This window comes from Osmerus eperlanus, chromosome 19 (genome assembly GCF_963692335.1).
Source record: "Osmerus eperlanus chromosome 19, fOsmEpe2.1, whole genome shotgun sequence".
NCBI classification, from domain to species: domain Eukaryota; kingdom Metazoa; phylum Chordata; class Actinopteri; order Osmeriformes; family Osmeridae; genus Osmerus; species Osmerus eperlanus.
The window spans coordinates 5,082,216-5,106,361 of NC_085036.1; the positions used below are offsets into that span (position 1 = coordinate 5,082,216).

The 24,146-nt window shown below is 44.8% G+C and overlaps 1 protein-coding gene across 4 annotated transcripts in view; it reads left to right on the plus strand.

The window, feature by feature from the left end:
- The window catches only part of LOC134039285 (uncharacterized), an 86,809-nt gene that overhangs the window by 15,987 nt on the left and 46,676 nt on the right, over positions 1-24,146 (plus strand). For 2 of the 4 annotated variants that reach the window (XM_062485040.1, XM_062485043.1), the window contains exons 3-5: positions 10,431-10,903; positions 18,788-22,244; positions 22,356-22,400. In XM_062485040.1, coding sequence (XP_062341024.1) covers positions 10,431-10,903; positions 18,788-22,244; positions 22,356-22,400 — 3,975 coding nt within the window. The remainder of the gene's footprint in view (positions 1-10,430; positions 10,904-18,787; positions 22,245-22,355; positions 22,401-24,146) is intronic. The other 2 variants (XM_062485041.1, XM_062485042.1) reach the window with 2 other exon arrangements.

The following is a 24,146-nucleotide window of genomic DNA, read 5'->3' on the forward strand; positions in this document are numbered from 1 at the left end:
ATTATTTTCATGAACAGATTGACAAAGTTTAGGCTGTGGCAATGAAGTTCAGGTTAGTAGTTAGACTTTTGATTTAAGTAAGGGGAGTGCCGAACATGTTCTGTCGCCGTTTGACTTCCTGAACAGCTGTGTAGATGTTTTTGTAGTGTCTCGTGTAGGCTACAGCGTTGCAGTGAGCTACACTGGTTTGAAACCACAGGTAATGATAATTTCACCCACAAATCGTTTACTTGTAATCTAATGTCATAATAAATCCTACAACGAAAATGTATTTGTGAGGAATGTTTATTTTAACGATTGAAAACAGATGCATCATAGACCACTGTAGTATGTGTTGCCCGGGCAACAGAGGCTAATGTCATGATGCTAATGCTTCAGTGAAATAGTAGACTACCGTTTCCGAAAGTAGATGTGGGCCTACTTCCTTAATAATATCAGATAATATTGTACATTACATTTCACAATTGTGTTTCACATCACAAAGTAAAATGAGTAAATAGTTATCACCCTGGCCTCTTTGCTTGTGGCGTTTCTGCAGCTGCCTTGCAGTAAAGCTATAGTTAGCCTAGCTATCCCCCAAGTTAACAGATGCGAAACGAATGTTCTGCTACAGGTAGTCACGCGTGTTTTCGTGACGTAGTGACTTTAGTAACGTCAGTGACTGTGGCTAGCAAATTAGCCACCGTTAGCTTCACTTTTCGCCACAAAAACTTAACTTGAGCCTAAACCATGCAACGGAACGTAAATCCCAATAGAAGCAACTCAATCGCTACCAAGACGAAACTTTTGACACCTAGGTTGTGTATGTAGGCCAAATATTGACTGAGTTTTTGGCGGGCAAAAAGAATAATAATAATATATATGTGAGAGAACAAAGGTTATGCCCTTGCCGAAGGCAAAGCACACCCAATAAATATATATGTGACAGACCAAAGGTTGTGCCCTTGCCGAAGGCAAAGCACACCCAATGAGTTTAGCCGTGTGTATTGCAGTGATTAAACAAGAAAAATTCTTATTGAGTTACTCTTTAACTTGCTCTTTCCTTCTAAATCTATAAACAGTTACTAGTGAGGAAAGAAACGGTTGCGTATCGGAACACACACATTATGTTTCAGATTGGGAGAAATGTAGAGAAATGCTCTGGGCAACACATTCTGGAAAAGGGTCTGGAACATTAGCTTCTGGGTAGAGGTGCTGCTTTTTGTTCCTAGAGTCAGAGAGATAGGGTTCTAGAAAGTCCTGTCTGTCCTTTATGTCCATGTCATCATTGTGATGAACCCCACATTGCGTCTGACGCATATTAACAGTTCACTGTGAAGGGCTCAGTATGTTTTATTGTTGAATATTGTGAGTCACAGCTGAGTCATGGTATGGTGTAGAGATAATAGAGGAGTGTTGAGTTTCCACTTTTATTTTGAAAATGATTAGATTGAAGTTACGTGTGCTGGGTATCAATACTTGTACATACAATTACAAGTACAAGTATGTCAGAGATTTGGTGCGTAAGTCTAATACTGTGTGGCAAAGTGCCATTATGACATACTACATCTGGTAGCATTTAGCAGTATGTAAGCCAGCATGCTTTTCTGGCTATTTTGATTATAATTCAGTGCGCAGCGGAGGAAGAGGGTACAAAAGTGGACCAATATGAACCTGTCTGTTCAGTTCAAGACTCAAACTGATGAGATTCTTCTAGCTTCCCTTGGACTAACTGTTATTGGGATGTTATTGGTGCTCTGTGGTTGAGATGTTATTGTTGTTCTGTAGTTGAGGTGTTATTGTTGCTCTGTAGTTCAGGTGTTATTGTTGCTCTTTAGTTACATTTATGCATTTAGCCGACGCTTTAATCCAAATCGACTTCCAAGAGAGAGCTTTACAAAAGAGCATAGGTCACTGATCATAACAACGAGATAGCCCCAAACATTGCGAGCAGCCAAAACATGAAGCATACATTGTGGGAAACCAAATAAGTGCCAAAGGGAAGAACCATAAGAGCATGCAGTTAAACAAGTTACAATTGAACAACATGAAACTCCCCACAAGAGTGCAAGAGTGTACCTGTAGAAAAAACAAACAGTAAAATATTTCACAGCGAGTACAATAATTTGAAACTGTTACAACTAACCAACAAGAGCAACAAGTCTCTCAATACGAGTCATTATAATCCTGCAGGAAACTAACAGTTTAGTTGAGATGTTATTGTTGCTCTGTAGTTGAGATGTAGTTGAGGTGTTATTGTTACTCTGTAGTTGATGTTATTGTTGCTCTGTAGTTGAGATGTTATTGTTGCTCTGTAGTTGAGATGTAGTTGAGGTGTTATTGTTGCTCTGTAGTTGATGTTATTGTTGCTCTGTAGTTGATGTTATTGTTGCTCTGTAGTTGATGTTATTGTTGCTCTGTAGTTGAGTTGTTATTGTTGCTCTGTACTTGATGTTATTGTTGCTCTGGAGTTGAGGTGTTATTGTTGCTCTGTAGTTGAGGTGTTATTGTTGCTCTGTAGTTGAGGTGATAATGTTGAAGATGAAGTAGTATGCCCCAAACATGCTGCATTTTATGCATACTGCCTGCAATAGTCCATGCTGTAAAGTACAGTTGCAGTACCTACCAAAAGTTAAAGAAAAGTAAGCATTGTTCATTTCCATGGATTGTAATTCTCTGAAAGCAAAACATAGCCAGTTTTAATAGAATCATCATGCATTTAGATTGTTATTAGTCAAATTTAATTTAATCATAGAACATAAAGGAACATTTTGTTATATCTACATTTACATTTACATTTATTCATTTAGCAGACGCTTTTATCCAAAGCGACTTCCAAGAGAGAGCTTTACAAAGTGCATAGGTCACTGATCATAACAACAAGATAGCCACAAAACATTGCGAGTAGCCAAAACATGAAGCACACATTGTGAACAACCAAAGTAAGTGCCAAAGGGAAGAACCATAAGAGCATGTAGTTAAACAAGTTACAATTAAACAACATGAACCGCTATAAGTGCAAGTGTACCTGTGGAAAAAGCAAGCAACAATAATAAAAACAATATATCACAGCGAGTACAAACATTTAAATCAGTTACCACTAACCACAAGAGCAACAAGTCTCTAAGCAAGAGTCATTGTGATCCTTGAGGAAACTAACATCGGGTCAAGCAAACCATTCCTAAGTACCGTTGTACTCCCGGAACAAGTGCGTCTTGAGCCTTTTCTTGAATGTGGAGAGACAGTCAGTGTCTCTGATGGAGGTGGGGAGTTGATTCCACCACTGGGGGGCCAGACAGGAGAAGAGCTTGTGTTGGGACCGGGTGGTCTTGAGCGGTGGGACCACCAGGCGGTTGTCTGAAGAAGACCGTAGGTGACGGGTGGGGGTGTAAGGCTGCAGGAGAGACTTGATGTAGACGGGTGCAGTCCCGTTCACTGCTCGGAAGGTCAATACCAGGGTCTTGAATCTGATACGGGCCATGATAGGTAGCCAGTGGAGAGAGATATCTATACATAGTATTCATATTTCATACCCCTTAATGCCCTTTTTTGAGGTTTGAATGTTTCTCCATATCACTGAGTATGTAAGGGAGGATGTTACATGATAGATTCCTCTTGGCTTTGCTAATCAGTGTTCTCAAGTGTTCCTCATCAGTTTCTACAACTTCACTGTTAAAGCTGGTGTAGGAAAGGTTTGCGAAGCTATCTATTTTAGCTATAAGGATTGCAACAATGCCAAACGATTCAGACCATAACATCCCACCCCCTCCCTCCAAAGCCACTCCCACAAAACACATGACTACAGAACTGCTGGGAGACTAGTCTAGTTAGTCCACGAGAGAGAGAGCTTTTGAGAGACCAGCTTCGTTTTTCCCCCCTGTCGCATTCAAATGTAAGAACACACACAACACTATCATAATGAACATAAAAATAGCTAACGTTAGTACGTTACTACTTTCAAGCTAGCATGTTAGTATTGGGAAATTCTATAATAGAGTTTTAACCTATTGCTGGTGAGCTATCAACAGTTGGCTGTGGTAACGTTAGCTAGGTAAAGTAAGTTATCAGTCAAGTGCTGGGGCAGAGTGAGCGCAGGTAGGTAGGTAGACAGATAGGTAGCCCGTCGAATCATTAGTCTCGGAATGGTCTTAATGATTTGTCATGTTTATTACAGTCCTGTGACGCCATAATTGATTTCATTTTACCGTCAAACCTTTAGATGTATTGGTTGCTATCAAGATGTGAAGTTTATTCCAGCAAATATGAAAAAAACAACATTGCCTACACCATCTGTAAGTCTGCTTACTCACTAACATGGCTGTCATTTTGTAAACAGTGTCTGGCTGACTGTAGCCAGAAAAACTTAAACGTTTGAACTTAATTAGTAGTAAGAGATGCTTCAATTATAGCAAATTGGCTTGGCTGACAATGCAGATATAATCTTGTTCAATAAACAACAAACATTTTGCACCTTTTCACAACATATTTTATGTACATGTCTGATTTCTGAGATATGCATTTCTTTACATTGAAATGATTTGATTCTGATTTGATTATGCCTAAAAGACAGACAAGAATATGTTCCTAATCTAATCCCAGCAACAACAAAAAAACAATTGTCCATCTAAATGATCATCCTTTATATAGGAACACATAGAATCACTTGTACAACAGCAGGTCCATTGAGAACTACCATTCAGACAAACACCCTGGGAAGCAGGTGCTGGGGATCGATAGATCATTTCTTATCGGAGACACTGATGTGATGTCATTGGATGAAGTCTTCCCAGGGGATTGGTTGTGTGACCAGTCACTAAATGATCCCTGCAGCCTCCATTGCTCTGACTTTGTGTCTGGTGTGTCTGGACTTTGAGAAACAGCTGTCTGATTGGTGATGTTAATTCCACCCCTCGGGGCCCCTCCTCCCACATGTCATGGTGTCATGGTTGACATCTGGAATCCGAACAGTGCTTCCAAGTTTTTTCCTCTCCAACGTACGTTCACTGTGCAATTAAATGGACGAACTTCAGCTACTGATGGTGAAAACAGAGACTTTCTTTCATCTTCGGTTTTGTGCTTCACGGAGACATGGCTGTGCGATTTGATCCCGGACACCGCATTACATCTGACAGGCTTTCAACTCGTGAGAGCTGACCGGGACACTGCACTCTCCAGCAAAACCAAAGGCGGTGGTATTTGTTTCTACATCAACAGTGGCTGGTGTGTAGATGTGACAGTGATTCTGCAACATTGCTCTCCGGGTCTGGAATCATTTTTTATTAACTGTAAACCTTTTTACTCGCCACGAGAATTTGCGTCACTCATTTTGGTCGGAGTTTACATGGCGCCGGGTCCACAGGTTAAAGAGGCCCAACGCATGCTCGCCGACCAGATTCTGAGTGTGGAGCGAGCAAACCTGGATTCCCTTGTTATCGTACTCTGCGACTTTAAAGGTGACATGACATGCTGTTTTTGGATGCTTTTATATAGGCCTTAGTGGTCCCATAATACTGTATCAGAAGTCTCTTTCGCGAAATTCAGCCTTGGTGCAGAATTACAGCCACTACTAGCAGTCCCACAAGGAGCTTTCCTCAGAATGCACTGTTTTGGTGTCTGTAGCTTTAAATGCTAATGAGGAGCGGAGGGGCGGCACCATGCGCTAATGTTTACAATGGATGTATCGCAATGGCTGTAGCCCCGTTGCTGTAAGATGCCTCGAATTTGCCCATTCTCATCTGATAACCCTGGTTTGCAGAGGTACACACTCTGTCATTTCAATGAGGAGAAAGGCGGATATCGCGCGCGCCATAACACCAACAGCAGAACGGTTATCCAAATGACAAAGAAGTGTACAACACTCACGTTACAGCATGTGTATTCACACACATACTTGATGCTATCTACCTTTACATTAGCGACAGTAACTCAGCTGTTAGCTGCAGAGCTAATGTTACAGCCACATTCTAAAGGTAGCAAGCTAGGTAACCATATACAGTAAAGCTACAAAATGATATAGCGTTAGTTAACTTACTTGTCCGAGGTTAGTAGCTGGACGTAGGAGAGTTAGTACTGATCCAGAATTTAATTTCAGCAAGGCCAGCTTTGTATTAGCTCAAGTTGAGGAAACAGTAATGGCTGAAGTGTTTGGCGCAGACATACAAAACAAATGCGCCTACAACAGAAGTTATGTAGGTGCATTTCCAGAGAAAATAAAATTAAGACACTGGGTCTTCAGAGGCTTGGATGAAGGAACTGTAAAAAGATTTTTGTTTTCCTTTGTACATCCAAACTGAGCAAATGTAATGCTTCGTTCGTTTGCAAGCCACGATGTCTCTCGAGGATAAAAACACTTGCACGGTCGTAGCTCAGTTTCTTATGGGCGGGCCAGATTCTCTGGGCGGGCAAAGCAGAGAGAGGGGAGTTAACCTTTTTCAAAGGATTTTCAAACAGAGCAATTGAGCCTTCATTTTCTCAAAGGCGCAGAAGGACACCCAGGGCTTGGTTTACACCTATCAAAAATTCTAGCCACTGGGGGACCAAAGACAGGCTAGGGGAACTCATATTAATGTTAAATAACCTCCTAAAGTGAAGTTTTCATGTCATGTCACCTTTAACAAAAGTAATTTCAGCCACAAACTCCCTAAATACAGACAATTCATCAAATGTCCAACCAGAGAAGAGAACACTCTGGTTCACTGCTACAATACAGTCAGTAGAGCCTACCACGCCGTCCCTCGTGCAGCACTGGGTCACTCTGACCATACCATGGTCCATCTGATTCCTGCATACAGGCAGAAATTAAAGCTCTGTAAACCTGTTGTGAGGACATCAAAACAGTGGACCAGTGAGGCTATGGAGGATCTCCGGGCGTGCTTGGACTGTACTGACTGGGATATGTTCACAACTGCTACCAATAGTCTGGATGAACTCACAGAGGCTGTGACATCATACATCAGCTTCTGTGAGGACTGCTGTATTCCAACACGCACCAGGGTGAACTTCAACAACGACAAGCCCTGGTTCTCAGCAGAGCTCAGAAGGTTGAGGTCAGAGAAGGAGGAAGCATTTAGGAGTGGGGATAGAGACAGATTCATGGAGTCGAAGAACAGGTTTAGCAAGGCGGTGAGAGGGGCTAAACGACTGTACTCAGAGAGACTGAAGCGCCAGTTCTCTGCTAACGACTCTGCTTCTGTCTGGAGAGGGCACAGGCAGATCACCAACAAGCCCAGAGCCCCCCACTCCACTAACGACTCTCACCTGGCCAACAACCTGAACGATTTCTACTGTAGATTTGAAAAACAATTGGACTGTCCTGATCTACCCCCTCACACCCATGTGGCCTCCCCCCCTCTACAGTGACGACTCTCTCCATTCAGGAGGGTGAAGTTAACAGACTTTTCAAGAGGCAGAACCCCCGCAAAGCAGCTGGGCCGGACTCTGTCTCTCCTGCCACCCTCAAGCACTGCGCTGACCAGCTGTCTCCGGTGTTTACCAACATCTTTAACACCTCCTTAGAGACATGCCATGTGCCAGCCTGTCTCAAGTCCTCCACCATCATCCCTGTGCCCAAAAAGCCAAGGCCAACAGGACTCAATGACTACAGACCCGTCGCCCTGACCTCTGTGATAATGAAGTCTTTTGAGCACCTTGTGCTGGCACACCTCAAATCCATCACCGACCCTTTCCTGGACCCACTGCAGTTTGCCTACAGCGCCAACAGGTCGGTGGATGACGCCGTTAACATGGCCCTCCACTTCACCCTACAGAACCTGGACCCCCCAGCATCCTACGCCAGGATCCTGTTTGTGGATTTCAGCTCTGCCTTCAACACCATCATCCCCTCCCTGCTTCAGGACAAGCTCTCCTAGCTGAACGTGCCCAACTCCACCTGCAGGTGGATCACAGACTTCCTGTCTGACAGGAAGCAGTGCATTAAGCTGGGAACACAAGTCTCTGACTCCCGGTCCATCAGCACCGGATCTCCTCAGGGCTGTGTCCTTTCCCCTCTGCTGTTCTCCCTGTACACCAACAGTTGCACCTCCAGTCATCCGTCTGTCAAACTTCTGAAGTTTGCGGACGACACCACCCTCATTGGGCTCATCTCTGACGGGGACGAGTCTGATTATAGGTGGGAAGCTGACAACCTGGTGCAGCCAGAACAACTTAGAGCTCAATGCTCTTAAGACAGTGGAGATGGTTGTGGACTTCAGGAAGAATACAGCCCCACTCACCCCATCACCCTGTGCGACTCCCCAGTCAACACTGTGGAGTCCTTCCGCTTCCTGGGCACCATCCTCTCCCAGGACCTCAAGTGGGAACTGAACATCAGCTCCCTCACCAAGAAAGCACAACAGAGGATGTACTTCCTATGTCAGCTGAAGAAATTCAACCTGCCAAAGACAATGATGGTGCACTTCTACACAGCTATCATTGAGTCCATCCTCACCTCTTCCATCACCATCTGGTACGCTGCTGCCACTGCCAAGGACAAGAGCAGACTGCAGCGTATCATCCGCACTGCTGAGAAGGTGATCGGCTGCAATCTGCCTACCATCGAGGACCTGCACACCTCGAGGACCCTGAGGCGAGCGAGGAAGATTGTGGCCGACCCCTCCCACCCTGGCCACTCCCTGTTCCAGCTACTACTCCCCTCCGGCAGAAGGCTGCGGTCCATCAGGACCAAAACCTCACGCCATAAGAACAGTTTCTTTCCATCTGCTACTGGCCTCTTCAACAAGGCCAAGGACTCTCATTGACATTCATTCATTATTTAACCCAGTATCTGATTGCACTATTGCACTATGTTGACCACTCATGCTGCTCATTCTTATTCTTATTTTTATATATATTTTATTTTATATTTAAATTGTTTTATTCTGAGATTGTTTAGTTCTTAGGAATAGTTAAACTTCTGTACCTTTACTTAATTTAAGATTCGTATATGTTTAGTGTTTCCACCTCCCTGCCACAGTAAATTCCGTGTTTGTATAACATACATGGCGAATAAACCGAATTCTGATTCTGATCTCACTGCTTCCTGTCTTCATCTCTGCTATAAAGACAGGAAGTGCTCCTGCATCGGTGCCAAACAATCATACTACAGTTCCACAGCATGAGTCTGTGCTACCGCCCAAAGCCGCTATGAGTCCAAGAGTTTGTGTGTTCCCATCGACTTTTACAGGATATTTGAGGTGTTTCTGAAAATCAATGAATAAAGTGTTTCTCGTGTTGTGTCAAGGCTACAGCTTCATTTTATGACACAGTTCAAACCAGTTTACAAAAACGGCATAAACTAAATAGCAATTTAATAATCTGTAAATCCTATAGAAAATTGGTTTTCTGTAATCAAATATTTAACACACTTACATTTACATTTATGCATTTAGCAGACGCTTTTATCCAAAGCGACTTCCAAGAGAGAGCTTCACAAAAGAGCATAGGTCACTGATCATAACAACGAGATAGCCCCAAACATTGCGAGCAGCCAAAACATGAAGCATACATTGTGGAAAACCAAATAAGTGCCAAAGGGAAGAACCAAAAGAGCATGCAGTTAAACAAGTTACAATTGAACAACATGAAACTCCCCACAAGAGTGCAAGAGTGTACCTGTAGAAACAGTAAAATATTTCACAGCGAGTACAAGAATTTGAAACCGTTACAACTAACAACAAAAGCAACAAGTCTCTCAATACGAGTCATTGTGATCCTGGAGGAAACTAACATCAGGTCCAAACAAGTATTCCTAAGTGCCGTTGTACTCCCGGAACAAGTGCGTCTTGAGCCTTAAAAAAATACATGTTCAAGTATTGGCAGCCAGGCCAGCATCTGTGACGCCCAGCCGGTCCAGAAATGCGTGCCTCGCTGGTCCCTCCCTCTCCCCTGTGCACCACTCATGCGTTGAAGAAGGCTCACTGACAGGATGGATGTAGAGAGAATGCTGCAAAGTGTCGGCTCTATGAACTAAGACCCCCACCAAACACACATAAGCTACTTATGTGTGTTACTTATAACACCCTGTGGCGCAGCGAGGGTTAACTGCATTGTGGGCTGGGTTACGGGGGGGAGGGGAGCCGTGCGGAGGGTTTTATAGGCACATTTGCATCAGAGAGAGAGAGCTGTTGCTGGCTGATTCTGCCGGTAAGGACAGGCTGGTGTGAAGAGAGAGAGAGAGAACGAGAGAGAGAGAACGAGAGAGCAAGAGAGAGACAGAGAGAACGAGAGAGAACAAGAAAGAGAACAAGAGAGAGAACAAGAGGGAGAGAGAGAGAGAGAGAGAGAGAGGGATAAAGAGACTGTTCTGCTGAGTCCTTCCTCCTCTCCCTGCCAGGGTACAGCTGCTACAACGACAGCAACCTCGCCGCTGACAAAGTTAATCTGTGTTTCTTTTTTTCTCTCTCTTTCTCTGTCCCCCTCTGTCCTCCGGTGCGCTTCTATCTCGCCACTTCTAGGTGTTCCGGAGCACCGAGGAAGAGCTCTACGGAGAGAAGCCGGATAGGAGGGAAGGAGCGGAGAAGGGAGTAGCAGAGGGAGGAGGGGAGAGGAGTGTGTCTCACAATGCCGGGGCTTCCTCCCATGACCAGCTCCCCATCCAGCCCCCTGCCGACTCACCCCAGGAGCCTATCTCCTTACCCGCTCCTTTGCCAGTAGAGACCTCCTTCCTCAGAAGGCTAGGCAGCCTGTTCCAGTTCAGGGCTGAACCCAGAGAAACCACTCAGCCCGAGGAACAAGCGAAGGTAGAGGATAAGGAGGAGGAGACGGCAGACCTCACAGGAATGACATGTGGCGCAGACGGGGACCAGGGACACTGTGACATCGCCCAGACGGAGGAGAGCGTGGAGAGACTGTCTCTGTCTGGGACTGACCCAAAGGGTTCATTATCATATCGACTGGTGGACACGGACGCACAGACTGTGGAGACCCGGTGAGTTCTGGACTTCCTGCTTTGGCTTTTGAAGTATTTGTGTGTGGGAGAGAGAACTGTGGTTGTGAAAACTCAACAACTTTGGCTGTTGTCATAATAAAACTGGAGTTAGAAAGTATCATTGATCAAGAGACCATCTGTCAATCCAAACCCCAAAGATGTTCTCATTTGTAAATGCACAAGAGCGCTCTTAACACAAGTACACACAAACACGATAGTTTCCATCACTATGTAAGGGCCTATGCTTTAAGCATGAAGGAATACACAATACCTCACCTTATGACTATGGCAACACCATAGAGGTAAGGCTGATGGAATCCTAGACTCTGTATTAACTCTTCTGTTAGACTATGAGAACTTTATTCTCCATCAGAAGAAATATATACCCTAATGAACGGAATGGAGAACCCTACACAGTTTATTTTCAAGAATTGCTTAGTAGCAAGTTTGTTCATGTCTGTCTTGCTAGCTTGTACATTTACCATGAGCCTTAAAGGGGTTTCATGCAGTAGTCACAGATTCAGAAATGCAGTGTTGCATCATACAGTCCTTTTATAGATTTTATAAACCGATGACATGATTGTTGTCGGGGTTGTAGTAGAATGTGAATGACATTTGTCAACAAGTTAGATCTACAGCCATCTTGTGGTTCATATTGTTGTGGAGTATGAAAACAAAAAAACAAGCATTTTATGGAAGCTCAATTTCTCCCACAATGTAGTTTGTCTAACGTATGTTTCGTCTTTAACCCTCAGTAAAGAGAGCAGTTTTAAGTAACAGGAGGAGTGGGCTTTTCCTAACACTGACAGGACAATAACAAAAGGAACTCCAAGAAAAGACCAGGAATAGAGTGAGTGTTGTGTTACCAGCTTAGAGGTGGATAAACTTCAAAGGCATCTCTAGCGGTCCTGCTAGCAATTACCACCGTTGTGCCAGTTCTGGAATGTGTGTGTGTGTGTGTGTCAGAGCAGCCCCTGGGCATGGGTGTTGGCACCAGCATCAGGGCAACTCGTGAGATCGTCAGCCAAGCGGGCGATGCCCTATCATAACACTGCATGTAACAATGTGGGGGCACATCACCCCTTTGATGCCAGCCAGTGTTTGGGATAACAGTGCTTCTTGGCACCACTGTTGTACGATAGAGCTTTCTAGAATGTGTGCACAAGATAGTTTTACAAACACTATAATTCTTATCTAAATTTAGCTTATGTTTCTAGATATATGTGCAGAAGAGGTTATAAACTCTGTGTGGTAATCACACTTCAGTAAAATATCTTCTTTTTATTCTGTAATCTTGCGTTTTCCCACCACCTTAATCAGTGAGAAATGGAGAGCAATGTGTTATCAGTGGACTTAATAAGAATAAGAAACTTAAGATTTCAAACTCCAACTTCCCCTAACAAAGATAAAATGAAAAGCAAGAATGTGCGCCCTCTTTTAAAAATAAATGGGACTCTGTGACTTCTTAAGCATATCCTAGAACTATGCCCACGGGCAGCATTCATTTTAACTTCTAATTGGGAGTTCCCATGGTTGCTTGTATTGCTGTTTCACAGAAAGGAGAGTTGCGCTTGAGAAGAGGGATCATATCAGTAACATGCTAATAGATTAGCAGGCAGCTTTACATAAGCTCTATAGACAGTTAAACAAGGAAATATAAATTCAGGGAGCACAATTCCTCCCTTACATTCCTGGCTGTCACTGAGGAAAATACTCCACAAACGTACAACTTTATTAGTGTATTTCTCCATGTCAATGTCATTTTGTTGTCTACCCAAATACCACACACACACACGGTGTAACACTGGATTCAACTTAACTGTTCCTTTTGTGATTATCAAAGTGATATGCTGCACAGGAGCTGACAAGAAAGCAATAAAGATAATACATATCTATGCATGTGGGGTTTTGAAGAAATAGGACTAAACTGAATGAAATACAATCAGACATGTGGTACACATACCCAACACAATGTGCCATACTGGTCAGAAAGACCCCATCAACCAAAACAGGCTATATATCATGCTAAGAGGTGATTCATTATAGTACTGTTGCTTTCAGGTTGCACCATCACAGAGGGTTAAGCTTCTAGCTATTTTGCTTCTTGTTTCTCAACATCTTAGTGTTGACTCCAATTGTATGTGGGTTAATCATAATCGCCATGAACCACAAACCAACTACAACATGAATAATATTTTAGTTGAGTGTTAACCAGTAGAAATGTCTTGTTTAGGCCTCAGGCCAAACTGAAATTGACACTGCCTAAGGAAACATTTCCAACCAGCTACTTAATAAAAAAAGACTGTTTAATTGGAGGAAATAAGGACTGTTTAATGACCTGTTCGCTTAGTTAACTGTAATGACTAAAATACTTTAACTAAGTTGAGAGCTGACCTCTGGTTGGCTGAAATGGGCATGAGTCACATGTTCTGACTGATTGTGTTACATCATCCAGGAAGTGATTCCAAATCCTCCCGCTCACTTCCACCAGCGGCTAACAAGGTCTTCACTCCCAAATCCCAGAGCCTGGGATTTGGGAGTGAAGAGTGAAGAGTGGGAGTGTCTGGGCTCTGGGGTTTTCCACAATACACACACATGCGCGCACACGTACATACACGCACTCTTTCTCTCTAGCTTCCTCTCTTTCTCTCTCCTGTGTGTCTCTCTCCTGTATCTCTCTCTATCTGTTTCTATGTATCCCTGTGCTTCTGTCTCTGTCCCCAAAGCTGCAATATAAGATGCACTGTGTGTAGGGGGGTGTGTGAGGATGACAGTGGGTTAGAACTTGGACAAAGCTGGGCTTGCAGAAGGAGTGATCCCTCAGTCTGATTGTTCAGATGGGATTTGAGAGGTAATGGAGTATCAGACCTGCCTGTTTGCAAAAGTTTGATATTTTTCAACTTGTGATAGACACATTAAATAACGTTTAACATTTTTGGTGTGGCGTTTATTCAAGGGCGGTGTTTATTCGAGGGCGGTGTTTAATTAGTAAGAGAGATTTCGTGAATTGTAGCTGCAGTGCAGCCATAGACAACTTTGTTGCTGGCATTGTGACAAATGAATCATGCAGCTAAAAACGCAGGTTTCATTTAGGCTACTACCGCTGACCTCCTTGTCTATTCTTTGTTTGTCTATGAGAGCGGCAACTCTTCTCATTGGCTATCAATTAGGTGTGCGTTGGTAATACAACTGTCTCAAATACAAGTGTTCTACATTGTGTAGAAATCTGAAGCAGCATGCCTAAACGTTCATACACCTTATTTCAAACAGAAAGCTGTGCAGAAAGTTATGTACATGGGTAATAAATACTGGGGTTGAATTTAACCAATTAAATAACCGTTTTCAGATTTCTTTTGTGCAGCGTTTATTCGAAGGCGGCGTTTATTACACAACGTTCATTTTTGGTGCGGCGTTTATCCGAGGGCGGCGTTTATTCGAGGGCAGCGTTTATTCGAAGAAATACGGTAAATCCAAGACAGCATTCCAGCATGTTTGTGTGTATGTGTTTTTTTTGTGTATGTGTCTCTTTCTCTGTCTCTATCTCACAAACACTCATACATACACACACTTTCTCTTGAGTTTAAATACATTATTTAATGTGACATTACTTACTGGACATGCAATACTTGATTTGCTTAAATGTTCATGTATGATGCTGCTAGTACACCACGGCACAATACGATACTCGCTGTGCAACAGCACATCTATGCACGTTGTATCCATGCATCGTTGCTAACGTGTGCTGATGTTGTGATGTTGGCCCCACTGAGTACCCTTTGTTGACACAAGGCACTTTTTGCCACAAAAACGTAAGTTCAGCCTAAACCGTGCAACGGAACGTAAATAAAAATACAAGCAACTCAATCGCTAACAAGACGAAACTTTTGACACCGACGCTATGTAGTCCAAATATTGACTGATCCTTAGGGGTGGGAAAAGAATAATAATATATATGTGAGAGAACAAAGGTTGTGCCCTTGCCAAAGGCAAAGCACAATTTGCGAGAGGGTACAATTTCTGGGGAAATTGTAGGGTGTGCTTGCTTGCGTCGGTTGCAGGTGGGTCCGTCCCCTTACCTTTTTCTCTTCTAGTGACATTTTTCAAGCATTTAGCCTACTCATATTGCGTAATTCATTAGGAACCCCCTTTGAAACAAACGACTGTAACAACGTTGTCACCGGCAGTATTTCAGATGGAGGAGACGAACGTTTTGACACCGACGTTGTGTATGCAGTCCAAATATTGAGAGATCCTTTGGGGTGGGAAAATAATAATAATACCCAGCGCAATTGACTTTGTAGCTACACCGACGCATGTATCATTCCTATTTTGCACTCAATGCACAGCGGACTTTTCTCTCCACAGACTCACGTCGGTAAATTAGGAAATGAACTTGCGCTCCCGGGTGCGGTTTAGCGAAAAGAGAAGGCGTGTTCCGGCGCAAACGTTTCCCTGGTGCTATTTTGCAGTTTCAGAAAACAATTCCACAGATCAGGAAAAACGTAGTCTAAAGTCAGTGACGCGTTATTCAGATGCTATTTTAAGGGCGCATGCTTGGCCCGTGCGCACTGGCGAGGCCAGGGTCTTCTTCTTGCGAAGCTGCTAAATTGTACTGTTACATTGTTTTGATTTATGGTATGGCTGTGTTACATTTCTTTCATGTCAATGATTAAAAAGATTTTCATGAGAAATTTCTATGTATGTGAACTTTATCCGAAGCTAATTTGGGTGGGTTTCTTCTCCCATCCCCATACAATGTCACTCTATCTTTTACGCCCTTGTTGAGAACGTCGGTCTCCTCGGCTGTGAATCGCTCCTGGCGTGCTCCTGCAAATCCGCCATTATAATAGCAATCCGCCATGGAACAAGCGCCCCTGCTCTTAAAGGAAATGTGAGATGACGCTCTGAACCCTCACTGAATTCAAGTAACTTTTTATGCGTGAGCTTGCCTGGTAACAATGATGAACCTGATAAATAGGGCCTGCAGGTTGGATTGATAACATTCTCTCTCAGTGGCGGCATTGTCACTGTGAAGGTAAAGCACCACTGTGCTTGGAACACAGACAGGCAAAGTTCGACACAAGTCAAGGCTAGTGCTCAGAAGAGAGGAATGAGAGAGAGAAAGAACTGAAGATGGGGCATAGAGGGAGAGAGACATGACAGAGACAGCAACTGCTTTGTCATTGAAGGTGAAACTGCTTTTCATGCACCTGAGAGAAGTAGGCCAGGCAACAGTGCTATTCATAGCTCAGCAATTAACTACAACAGAGTAGAGTAGCCACTTAGAGAGGTAGAAAGTATTGGGGGAAACCAATTTAAGGTGGACGGGGGCTTACCAAATCAAATGAAAGGGAAAATTGCCATGTCGAGGGAGAAAGGGAGAGGGGGAGGGAGGTGGATGAGAGAAGTATGCGGAAGACAAGCGACTGATTGCAATAAGACGAGGCCTGATTGAATAAGATGCTTCATCAGGCTCCGCTACTTGGCGGAGTACAGTTACCAAACACTCTCGGCGCACAATCAACACACACACATACACACACAGTTGGAAAGGGGTAGAGCGAAGACTAGATGAAGAGAAACAGGTTTTAGTTTCAAAGTGAGGTTATGTGCTGTGGTGGGGACTGACTGTAGGGTTATATGTTTGAGAAGGATATGCATTTCACACTCATTGTGGCAGGTAGCTTGTGTGGGAGCTATAAGCTAAAGGAATATAATTAATCTTATCCAATACTTATCCAAGGACTAAAAACGAGTTCCAATGTCCAGGGATGTAAATGGAGCATATCCTTGAAATATATACTATATAGTTGAGAGTGTGTGCGTGTGTTCATGTGTGTGTGAGAGAGAGAGACTGTGGGTATGTGTGTGAGACATTTTGAGTGTGATTCTGTGTGTATTTGTGTTAGCATGTGACTGTAGGCAAGTGTGTGATAGTGTATATTTATGTTTAAGTGTTATTTGTGTGTCAGTCCAGGAAGTCAGTAATAGTCCTGTGAGGGCAGGGTGTGTCTGGCTGTGCAGGGGAAGGCTGGGCTCCTACTCAGCTCTCCTGGCAGACAGTCAGCTCTGGGCCGCTGCTAAGTCGGGATGGGGAGACATGGAAACACTGACGGGAAGCCAGGCAGCAGAATGAGCTTCCGTGCACACTCACACAAACTTCCGTCTCTCTCTGTCTCTGTCCTCCCCCTTATTGCTTTCCAGCTCTCTCTCCTGCCAGCATGGAGAGAGGATATGTTCCGTACAGTTCCTCCCTCTGCGTCAGAAATGTTGGCTGGATTGGAGAGTTACTTGGTTGGAATGGTTTCAGCCATTCGGCCCAGGGAGATGGGTTGATATGGTGACGACCCTTTATGTGTGTGTGTGTGTGGGAAGCCAAGCTAGTCTCTATCCTGATTTGAGTTTTCATATCTCGATACTATCAGTACCAGTAAAAGTCTATTCGTATTCTCACTCATCAAAGTGCAAGGTAGACCGACAGATGAACATTCTCAGAAGACTATCTTCTTGACTTCTTGTTGTTGATTGGTCCACGCCTTCACTGTCAACAGAGTGAGTTGACAGTTGACCTAATTATTCATGTTCTCAAATGGGATTGGGGAATTAACATACATAATGTACAAAGGCAGTCTCATTTATGGTCAAAAGGTAAGATATTTGAGTAATTGAGCAGAACAGACACATTAGTGAGTCTTACTTCTAAGCCCCAAGTCTCCATTTCCACTTAGTGACTCATACATTTGAGCATGAGTACAGCACAGTATGTAACAGACTTACCTCCCACCCACATTGTATAGTCAGCAGTAGAACCTGTATTGCAGCCAATATACAGTATATACAGCCAGACCCCTGTATAGAGGCACATTAGGCCCTCATCAGTATCCCATGTTATCAGGACTATAGACGATATCAGCAAGTACCTTCAAAAACCTGATATACCTCAACCATACCATCACAAAGGAATATGTGTCTTGGATTTTACCATCTCTTATGTGTACAAACCACACTAATGCTGTCTGTGTCCTGTATGTAGCTGTTTGTCAAAAAACACTAATGCTGCAGGGCATTGTTGGAAACTGGCAGGCGTCAGGACATGGAGGCAAAATCAGTGTGCTCCTTGTGTTCTCCTCCAGTCTATTTATAGTTGTTGGTGGAAGTTGGTTGCTGTCCCTTTAGGGACAGATGAAGGTTTTGAATTGAAATACTGAAATACTAAAAATCACTGCAGGAACACTTTTGAACAGAGGTTAAATCCAAATGACAAATATGGCTACAAGGACGTCTAGAATGGATGTTAATAATAGAAGCATTGAAAGAGGGATGTTATTAACACTGTAATGGAGTTCTCTTGTTTTGGTTATGTGCTATTTTCAACTGAATGCTGTCAATAAAAGGATTCCAGTTGGCACTCAGTGGTGAGGTGGTTTTCTTGTGGACTCATACTGTCCATAACACATTCTTTTAGTGCCGACTCCAAGTAACAGCTTGAAAACATGGTTTGAGGCCAACCAAAATAATCTTATAATCTAATATCGTCCCCTGACAACTCCTACTGTGTCTGTATAAAATAATGTTGGTTGTGGGAGGTCTTTCACATCCAGTTGATCTGTGTGTTCTGCCTCCGGACAAGCCCTATCTTTGTACAGCAGCTGTGAGTTAATATTTCATGAGGACGTTCTTGATCTGATGAAGGAAGGGCTGCTTATGCATACATGACCTCTACCTTCCCAACACATCCTTTGTTTAAACCAGCACTGAATATACTGTAAGTTCTTCCTTGTATAATTTAGGTATTATGCTCCAATTCTCTCTATTTGTCTCCCTCTTTATTTCTCTCTATATATATCTCTAATTCTCTCCCTCTCTCTCTGTCCTTTTCTTCAGCAGAACCTCGGAGGACTCTCATGCAGGGGACCATGGGAAGGTGTGGCGGGAGGGCAGGGTGTCTGACAGCGGGGTTCTGAGGGACGGTGAGGTGGCTTCCGACGACCTCCGCCTCCAGGCCCTGTCCCAGCCGCCCGTGGTCACGCACAGGACTTACCGGGGACAGAGGGAGCAGCGCAGGATGAGGCGAAGAAACCAGGTAGCCTCGCCCATCTTGGAGGGAGACGAGAGCCAACAGGGGAGGGGCAGTGAAGAGGGTAGCCCCGCGTCCATGCCCTCTTCTGGGCACCAACAAGGAGGGGAGACCCCCTCTGCTTTAGAACTCTCAACGTCTTATCCAAATGACAGTCAAACTTTGTTGACCAATCTCAGCACGGCTCCAGAATCAGAAACCAACGACAGGGAAGCTTGGACTTTAGAAACAAATTCTGCAGCTTTGGGGCCTACTGGGCAATGCCATAGTTTCAGCGACATTCCAGTTCTAACTCAAATTTCAGGGTGTAGTGTCGCAAGTCAAAGTGCCTTCTCATCCTCCAGAGAGGGAGACTCAACTGCGAGGGAAGGTCACTCCACAGACTTCTTTTCTGGGGTGAAATCGTACGGAGACAGCCCTCCTGAGCTCTGGGTGGCTCCAACGGCTGGAAAAATAAGTGTGTCTGTCAGTGAAAGCCCCAGTGTGGAACAGAACCCAGAGATGGAAGTAGGGGAGGACACAGGCAGGGACGTAGACAAGGCTCTGCCTGAGCACACAGGCACCTCACCTGTACTGTCTGCCCAGACTGGGTCCCCTTCGACGGTTGCTGAGTTGCTCAGCGAGCCAGGAGGCGCTGGAGGGACTGCAAACACACACCTGTCTGCTGCTGTTGTCAGCGACAGCCAGCTGGCTCCTCATCGCATTTCAGAGTCAGGTTCTCTGGCTGAGGACAGTGGGATACCTGTTCCAACAGGCATGGTTCCTGACTCTGGGGCTATACTGGATGCATCCTGCGATGCTGAAGTGAAGCCCTCAGCTTGGAGGGAAGTGGAGGGTGGGGTTGGAACGCCTGACGGGGTGCTCTCAGAAGACCAGGACTTGTATGAGGAGGCCCTTCGCTTGGAGTCTAAAATAATGGTTGATAACATTCTGAGGAACGCTCTCATAGCTCTGGAGGGGATACAGTCATCCGAATTCAAGGCAGAGACTCTTCAAAGCACTTGCGAGGAGACTAAGTGTGCTTTACCAGAAGAGAATGTGGAAGATTTCGGACACTCGTTTGAGCTAGATAAGCTACCTGGGGCTAGTCTGTCAGAAGATGGACGTGATACCTGCTCCTCAGCTGCCCCAACAGAACAGGCCCTCTCGTCCTCCCAGGTTCAGGTTGAGGGCATTAAGTCCACCCCATCCTCAGGATACGAGTCCATAGCAGGGTCAGACACTGACATCAGGAGTAGTCCTGGCCCCAATTGCGACAGTATATCCACAATTGGCTCTACTTTGAAAGTCTTGGATGAGATGCACGGAGAACGCTGTTCTGAGGGAACCACAGTCATTGGTCATCTGACAGAGGTTAAAGGGCAACAGTTAATAGATGTGAGCAAGCTGTCTGTTGTGGATGGGGCTTCTCAGCCAGACGATAACAGCGTTGGCGCTGAATACTGCATTACTGAAGTTGAGGGAGGCAAGCTTGGTCCAATGAGCAGTCAAGGTCCCCATGGAGATGGAGGTATAAGCCCAATAGCGAGAGCAAGCAATGAATACAAGCAATGCAAGTCAATCTCAGGAACAACAAATGAAAACAAAGGTCAAGTGGTCTGCTCTGTGAGGGATAGTGACAATAATAAAGTAGAACACATTGGAAATCCACAAGTAGGGGATTTGCCAGTCGGTGTAGCCAAAGATGATAGTGAAAGCAATACACGTTACAATCAGATAAATACTGAATATGATGTTACTCTCCCCAATAACCTTGAATATCCCTATAAGCTCGCTGGTTCTCTAAATAACAATGCTTCACTCACAGAATCTTCCGGAAGGCAAACGGCATCTCTTGACTTACCAGTGACAGTTTCTAATTGTGAAATACAAAACATTGACGGGCCAAACCATGTGACTGTCAAATCAAAACAAGTGTCGGAAGCCAGGCATACGATAGGCGAAGATGTCACAGATATCGATGACAAAGCCCAAAACAGTGGAGCTGGAATAACAGTATCAAGCCTCCAGAAAGTTCCTTTTACAGAATACAACAGGCTAAACGACAACGAGGATCAAAGCTTCGTCCTGGTGGAGACGTACTTAGCAGCAGTGATCGAGGATGGCTCTGACTCGGGGGGTGAGGAGGACGGGGCTTGCAGACCTGGGAGTTCTGTCACCATGGACCGTACTTCCTCACAGAGATCCCCAGAAGACCTGGGCTCCTTTGAGGTCCTGGCATCTATATCAGCCCCAGGCTTCAGTAATGGGGACAGGCCTCAGTGGAGCACAGTGAGAGTGACTCGTTATGATGTCTCTGCCGAGCTTGAGCTCAGTGACTCGGAGACACAGGGACACAGTGCCTCAGTAGCGGCAGGAGGAGGACCAGGAGGAATGGCAGGGTCACATGCAGACCTGAGCAGCAGGCTGTCAGGGATCCATACGTGGGCTGGTCGAAGAGGGGGCCACCTCCCTGACCTGACAGCCTGTTCCGTCCGAGCCCAGGCCTTGGGCCCCCTCCCCCTCCTGGACCTCCACGAGGTAGAGGCCGGGGGCTTCGCCATCATCGACGAGGAGGAGGAGACGGACGCTGTGTTTGTCAACGACACGGGGCCCATGCTGAGCCCCTCTAGCAGGCGCACCAAGGCCTACCCCTTTTCCCTCTCGCCCATCGTCGAGGAAGACAATGTCCGCGAGGAGGCCGGGGAGGGGCGGCTGTCGTGTGAGGACAGGGACCTCCTGGTGCCACCTGCCACCGAAGAGGAGCTGAGGAGTTTGAGTGGAGGAGGTGGAGCTGAGCAGCAGGCGTCGGCGTCTGCGTTGTCCATCCTGTCTCTGTTGCAGTCCGTCAGCGAGCGTCTGCAGTCCAGCGCTCTGCCAGACAAAGACCCAAATGGCTCCTCCTCGCCCCCCTCGCAGCTCCCCCTATGGGAGTGTTTCTTCAACAGGGATCAAGGAGAAGAGGATGGGGAGATGGAGGGTGGCAAACACCAAGCAGTCGATGAAGACCAAAGATTTGCACTGTACCCTCCATGCAACAGGCAAGAAGTTCCTGATAGCCGCATGATTGGATCCTTTAGCAGTGTAGATGGACTCGCAACTGGATGCGAGGAAAAGGCTGATTTGTTCAGTCATCAGATTACTGTTCAGAAACCTGCCGACACGCCATTCTATAAGTACCTGAAATCAGCAGCCTCGATACCACTGGAGTACAACGAAGGTGAACATGAAGCCACTCAAGTCAAAAAACCCAGCGAGAGGTGCACATCATCAAAAACTGATGAGGTAAGAATGATCCTTTTACATTCTAACTAGTCAAAAGACATTTATCAACTTTTTAGAAATCATTATTGCTACGAATGCTATTTGACCCAATTTCACCCCGTTTCTTTGTAGGAGGAAAATCTGAGGTTTTTAAATACCACCCCAAGGCCAACCCTGGTGAGGGGACATCTGTAGTACGACTCTCCCACTGTCTCACTCAGACTAATTTCTGTTCTCATGCTAATTACTATCTGAACGTCCTGGGCAGTCGCTCCCCAAATCGCTGTGCTGAGTAGACTGAAGATGCCATGCCAGTGCCTGTTAGCCGGCCAGAACATTTTCTTTCATCAGCTAATGATACCTTAGGCAGCAGAACCGAAGTAGGGCATCAGCTTGTCTCCCTTTTCACAGTTCAATCTCTACAATGGCCTGTCATAAATGTAAACAAACTAGTGATTATGCAATGGCCCATTAATTTCTTTAAAAAGGCTTTCTCATCTGATTTGGTGGACCTGCAGTTTTTTTTATTCAAGGATATATACTTTAGACTGTTGTCTCTGTCAAAGACTAACAAAGAATCAATACCAAGCTCTACTATTAGGCCAAATCACAATACCCCTTACCCTTACCCCTCGCCCTTAGTTTACCCCTAGCCCTTGTGTCTCGAAACTATGGGGTAAGGGCTACATAATCGACACCACTTGGTTAGGGTTCCGTATATCGATGTCTCCAAAGCAAGTAGTTATGCACTGATATCAAATGAAATTCGCTGCTAATGGAGTTTAGTTAAAACTGTAGACGTGTGGAGTCCATTCAAGGCTAATCAGAGAAATGCGTGACTGTTGTGCGAATCAGCAATGTAACGTAAGCGTAGCAAACTAGCGTTTTTTTTTAAACGTTTCAATAAAGAACATGGTTGCAAATACATGTAGAGGACTGTGTAGAGCACAAAACAAGACTAATTTTTTAATTAATTATTTAAGCTGAAAATATTACATTTATGGGACTCTGGATGATCTGTCCGCCATTGTTGCAGGTTGAGCAGGATTCACATACCCCTAGGTTTCAAGTAAGCTCCCGAAAACAATTGGTTTTAAGGGGTGTATACCCCTTCATCTTAATCCTACACCTCGATCAAAAAGAGTATTGGGACACCACTTACTCTCATGTGAACACGCAAAACTAAGGGCTAGGGGTAAGGGGTAGGGGTAAAACAGAGTATTGGGATTCAGCCTTAGTCTGGGCTGTTTACAGAGAGCACTGCATCCGTCAGTCAGGAACTTGCTCAGGTACTGCGCACTGTCTAGCACAGTGTTGCTCTGGAGTAGCACAGTATAGTACTGTGTAGTTTAGTGTTGCATTGAAGTAGTATTGGAGTTGTCCTATCCAGCCCAACAAAACAGATAAAGAGTGTTGATTTTCCACAAGACTTTGTGTGGGATGCATAGATTATTAGGCTTAGGCACACTACATTACATTTTATATTTACATTTTAGTCATTTAGCAGACGCTCTTATCCAGAGCGACTTACAGTAAGTACAGGGACATTCCCCCGAGGCAAGTAGGGTGAAGTGCCTTGCCCAAGGACACAACGTCAGTTGGCACGGCCGGGAATCAAACTGGCAACTTTCGGATTACTAGCCTGATCCCCTCACCGCTCAGCCACCTGACTCCCTACACTACACATGCAGAGGACAAAAGACTGCATAAAACACAACGTGCTGAGCGAGCTGGCCAAACAAAGCATGGACGGGGCTTTGAAACATTGTTTCACAAGCACTAATACAATTGCTTTTGCAGCACCCAATCACAGTTGTCTGTTAACTGCTCCAAAAGTATGTTGTTGTTGTGGTTCAAACAAAGCAACAAAGCCAGAAAACAATTCACGAGGAAAGTTGGCTGATTCCGTGTTGATGTAGGGAT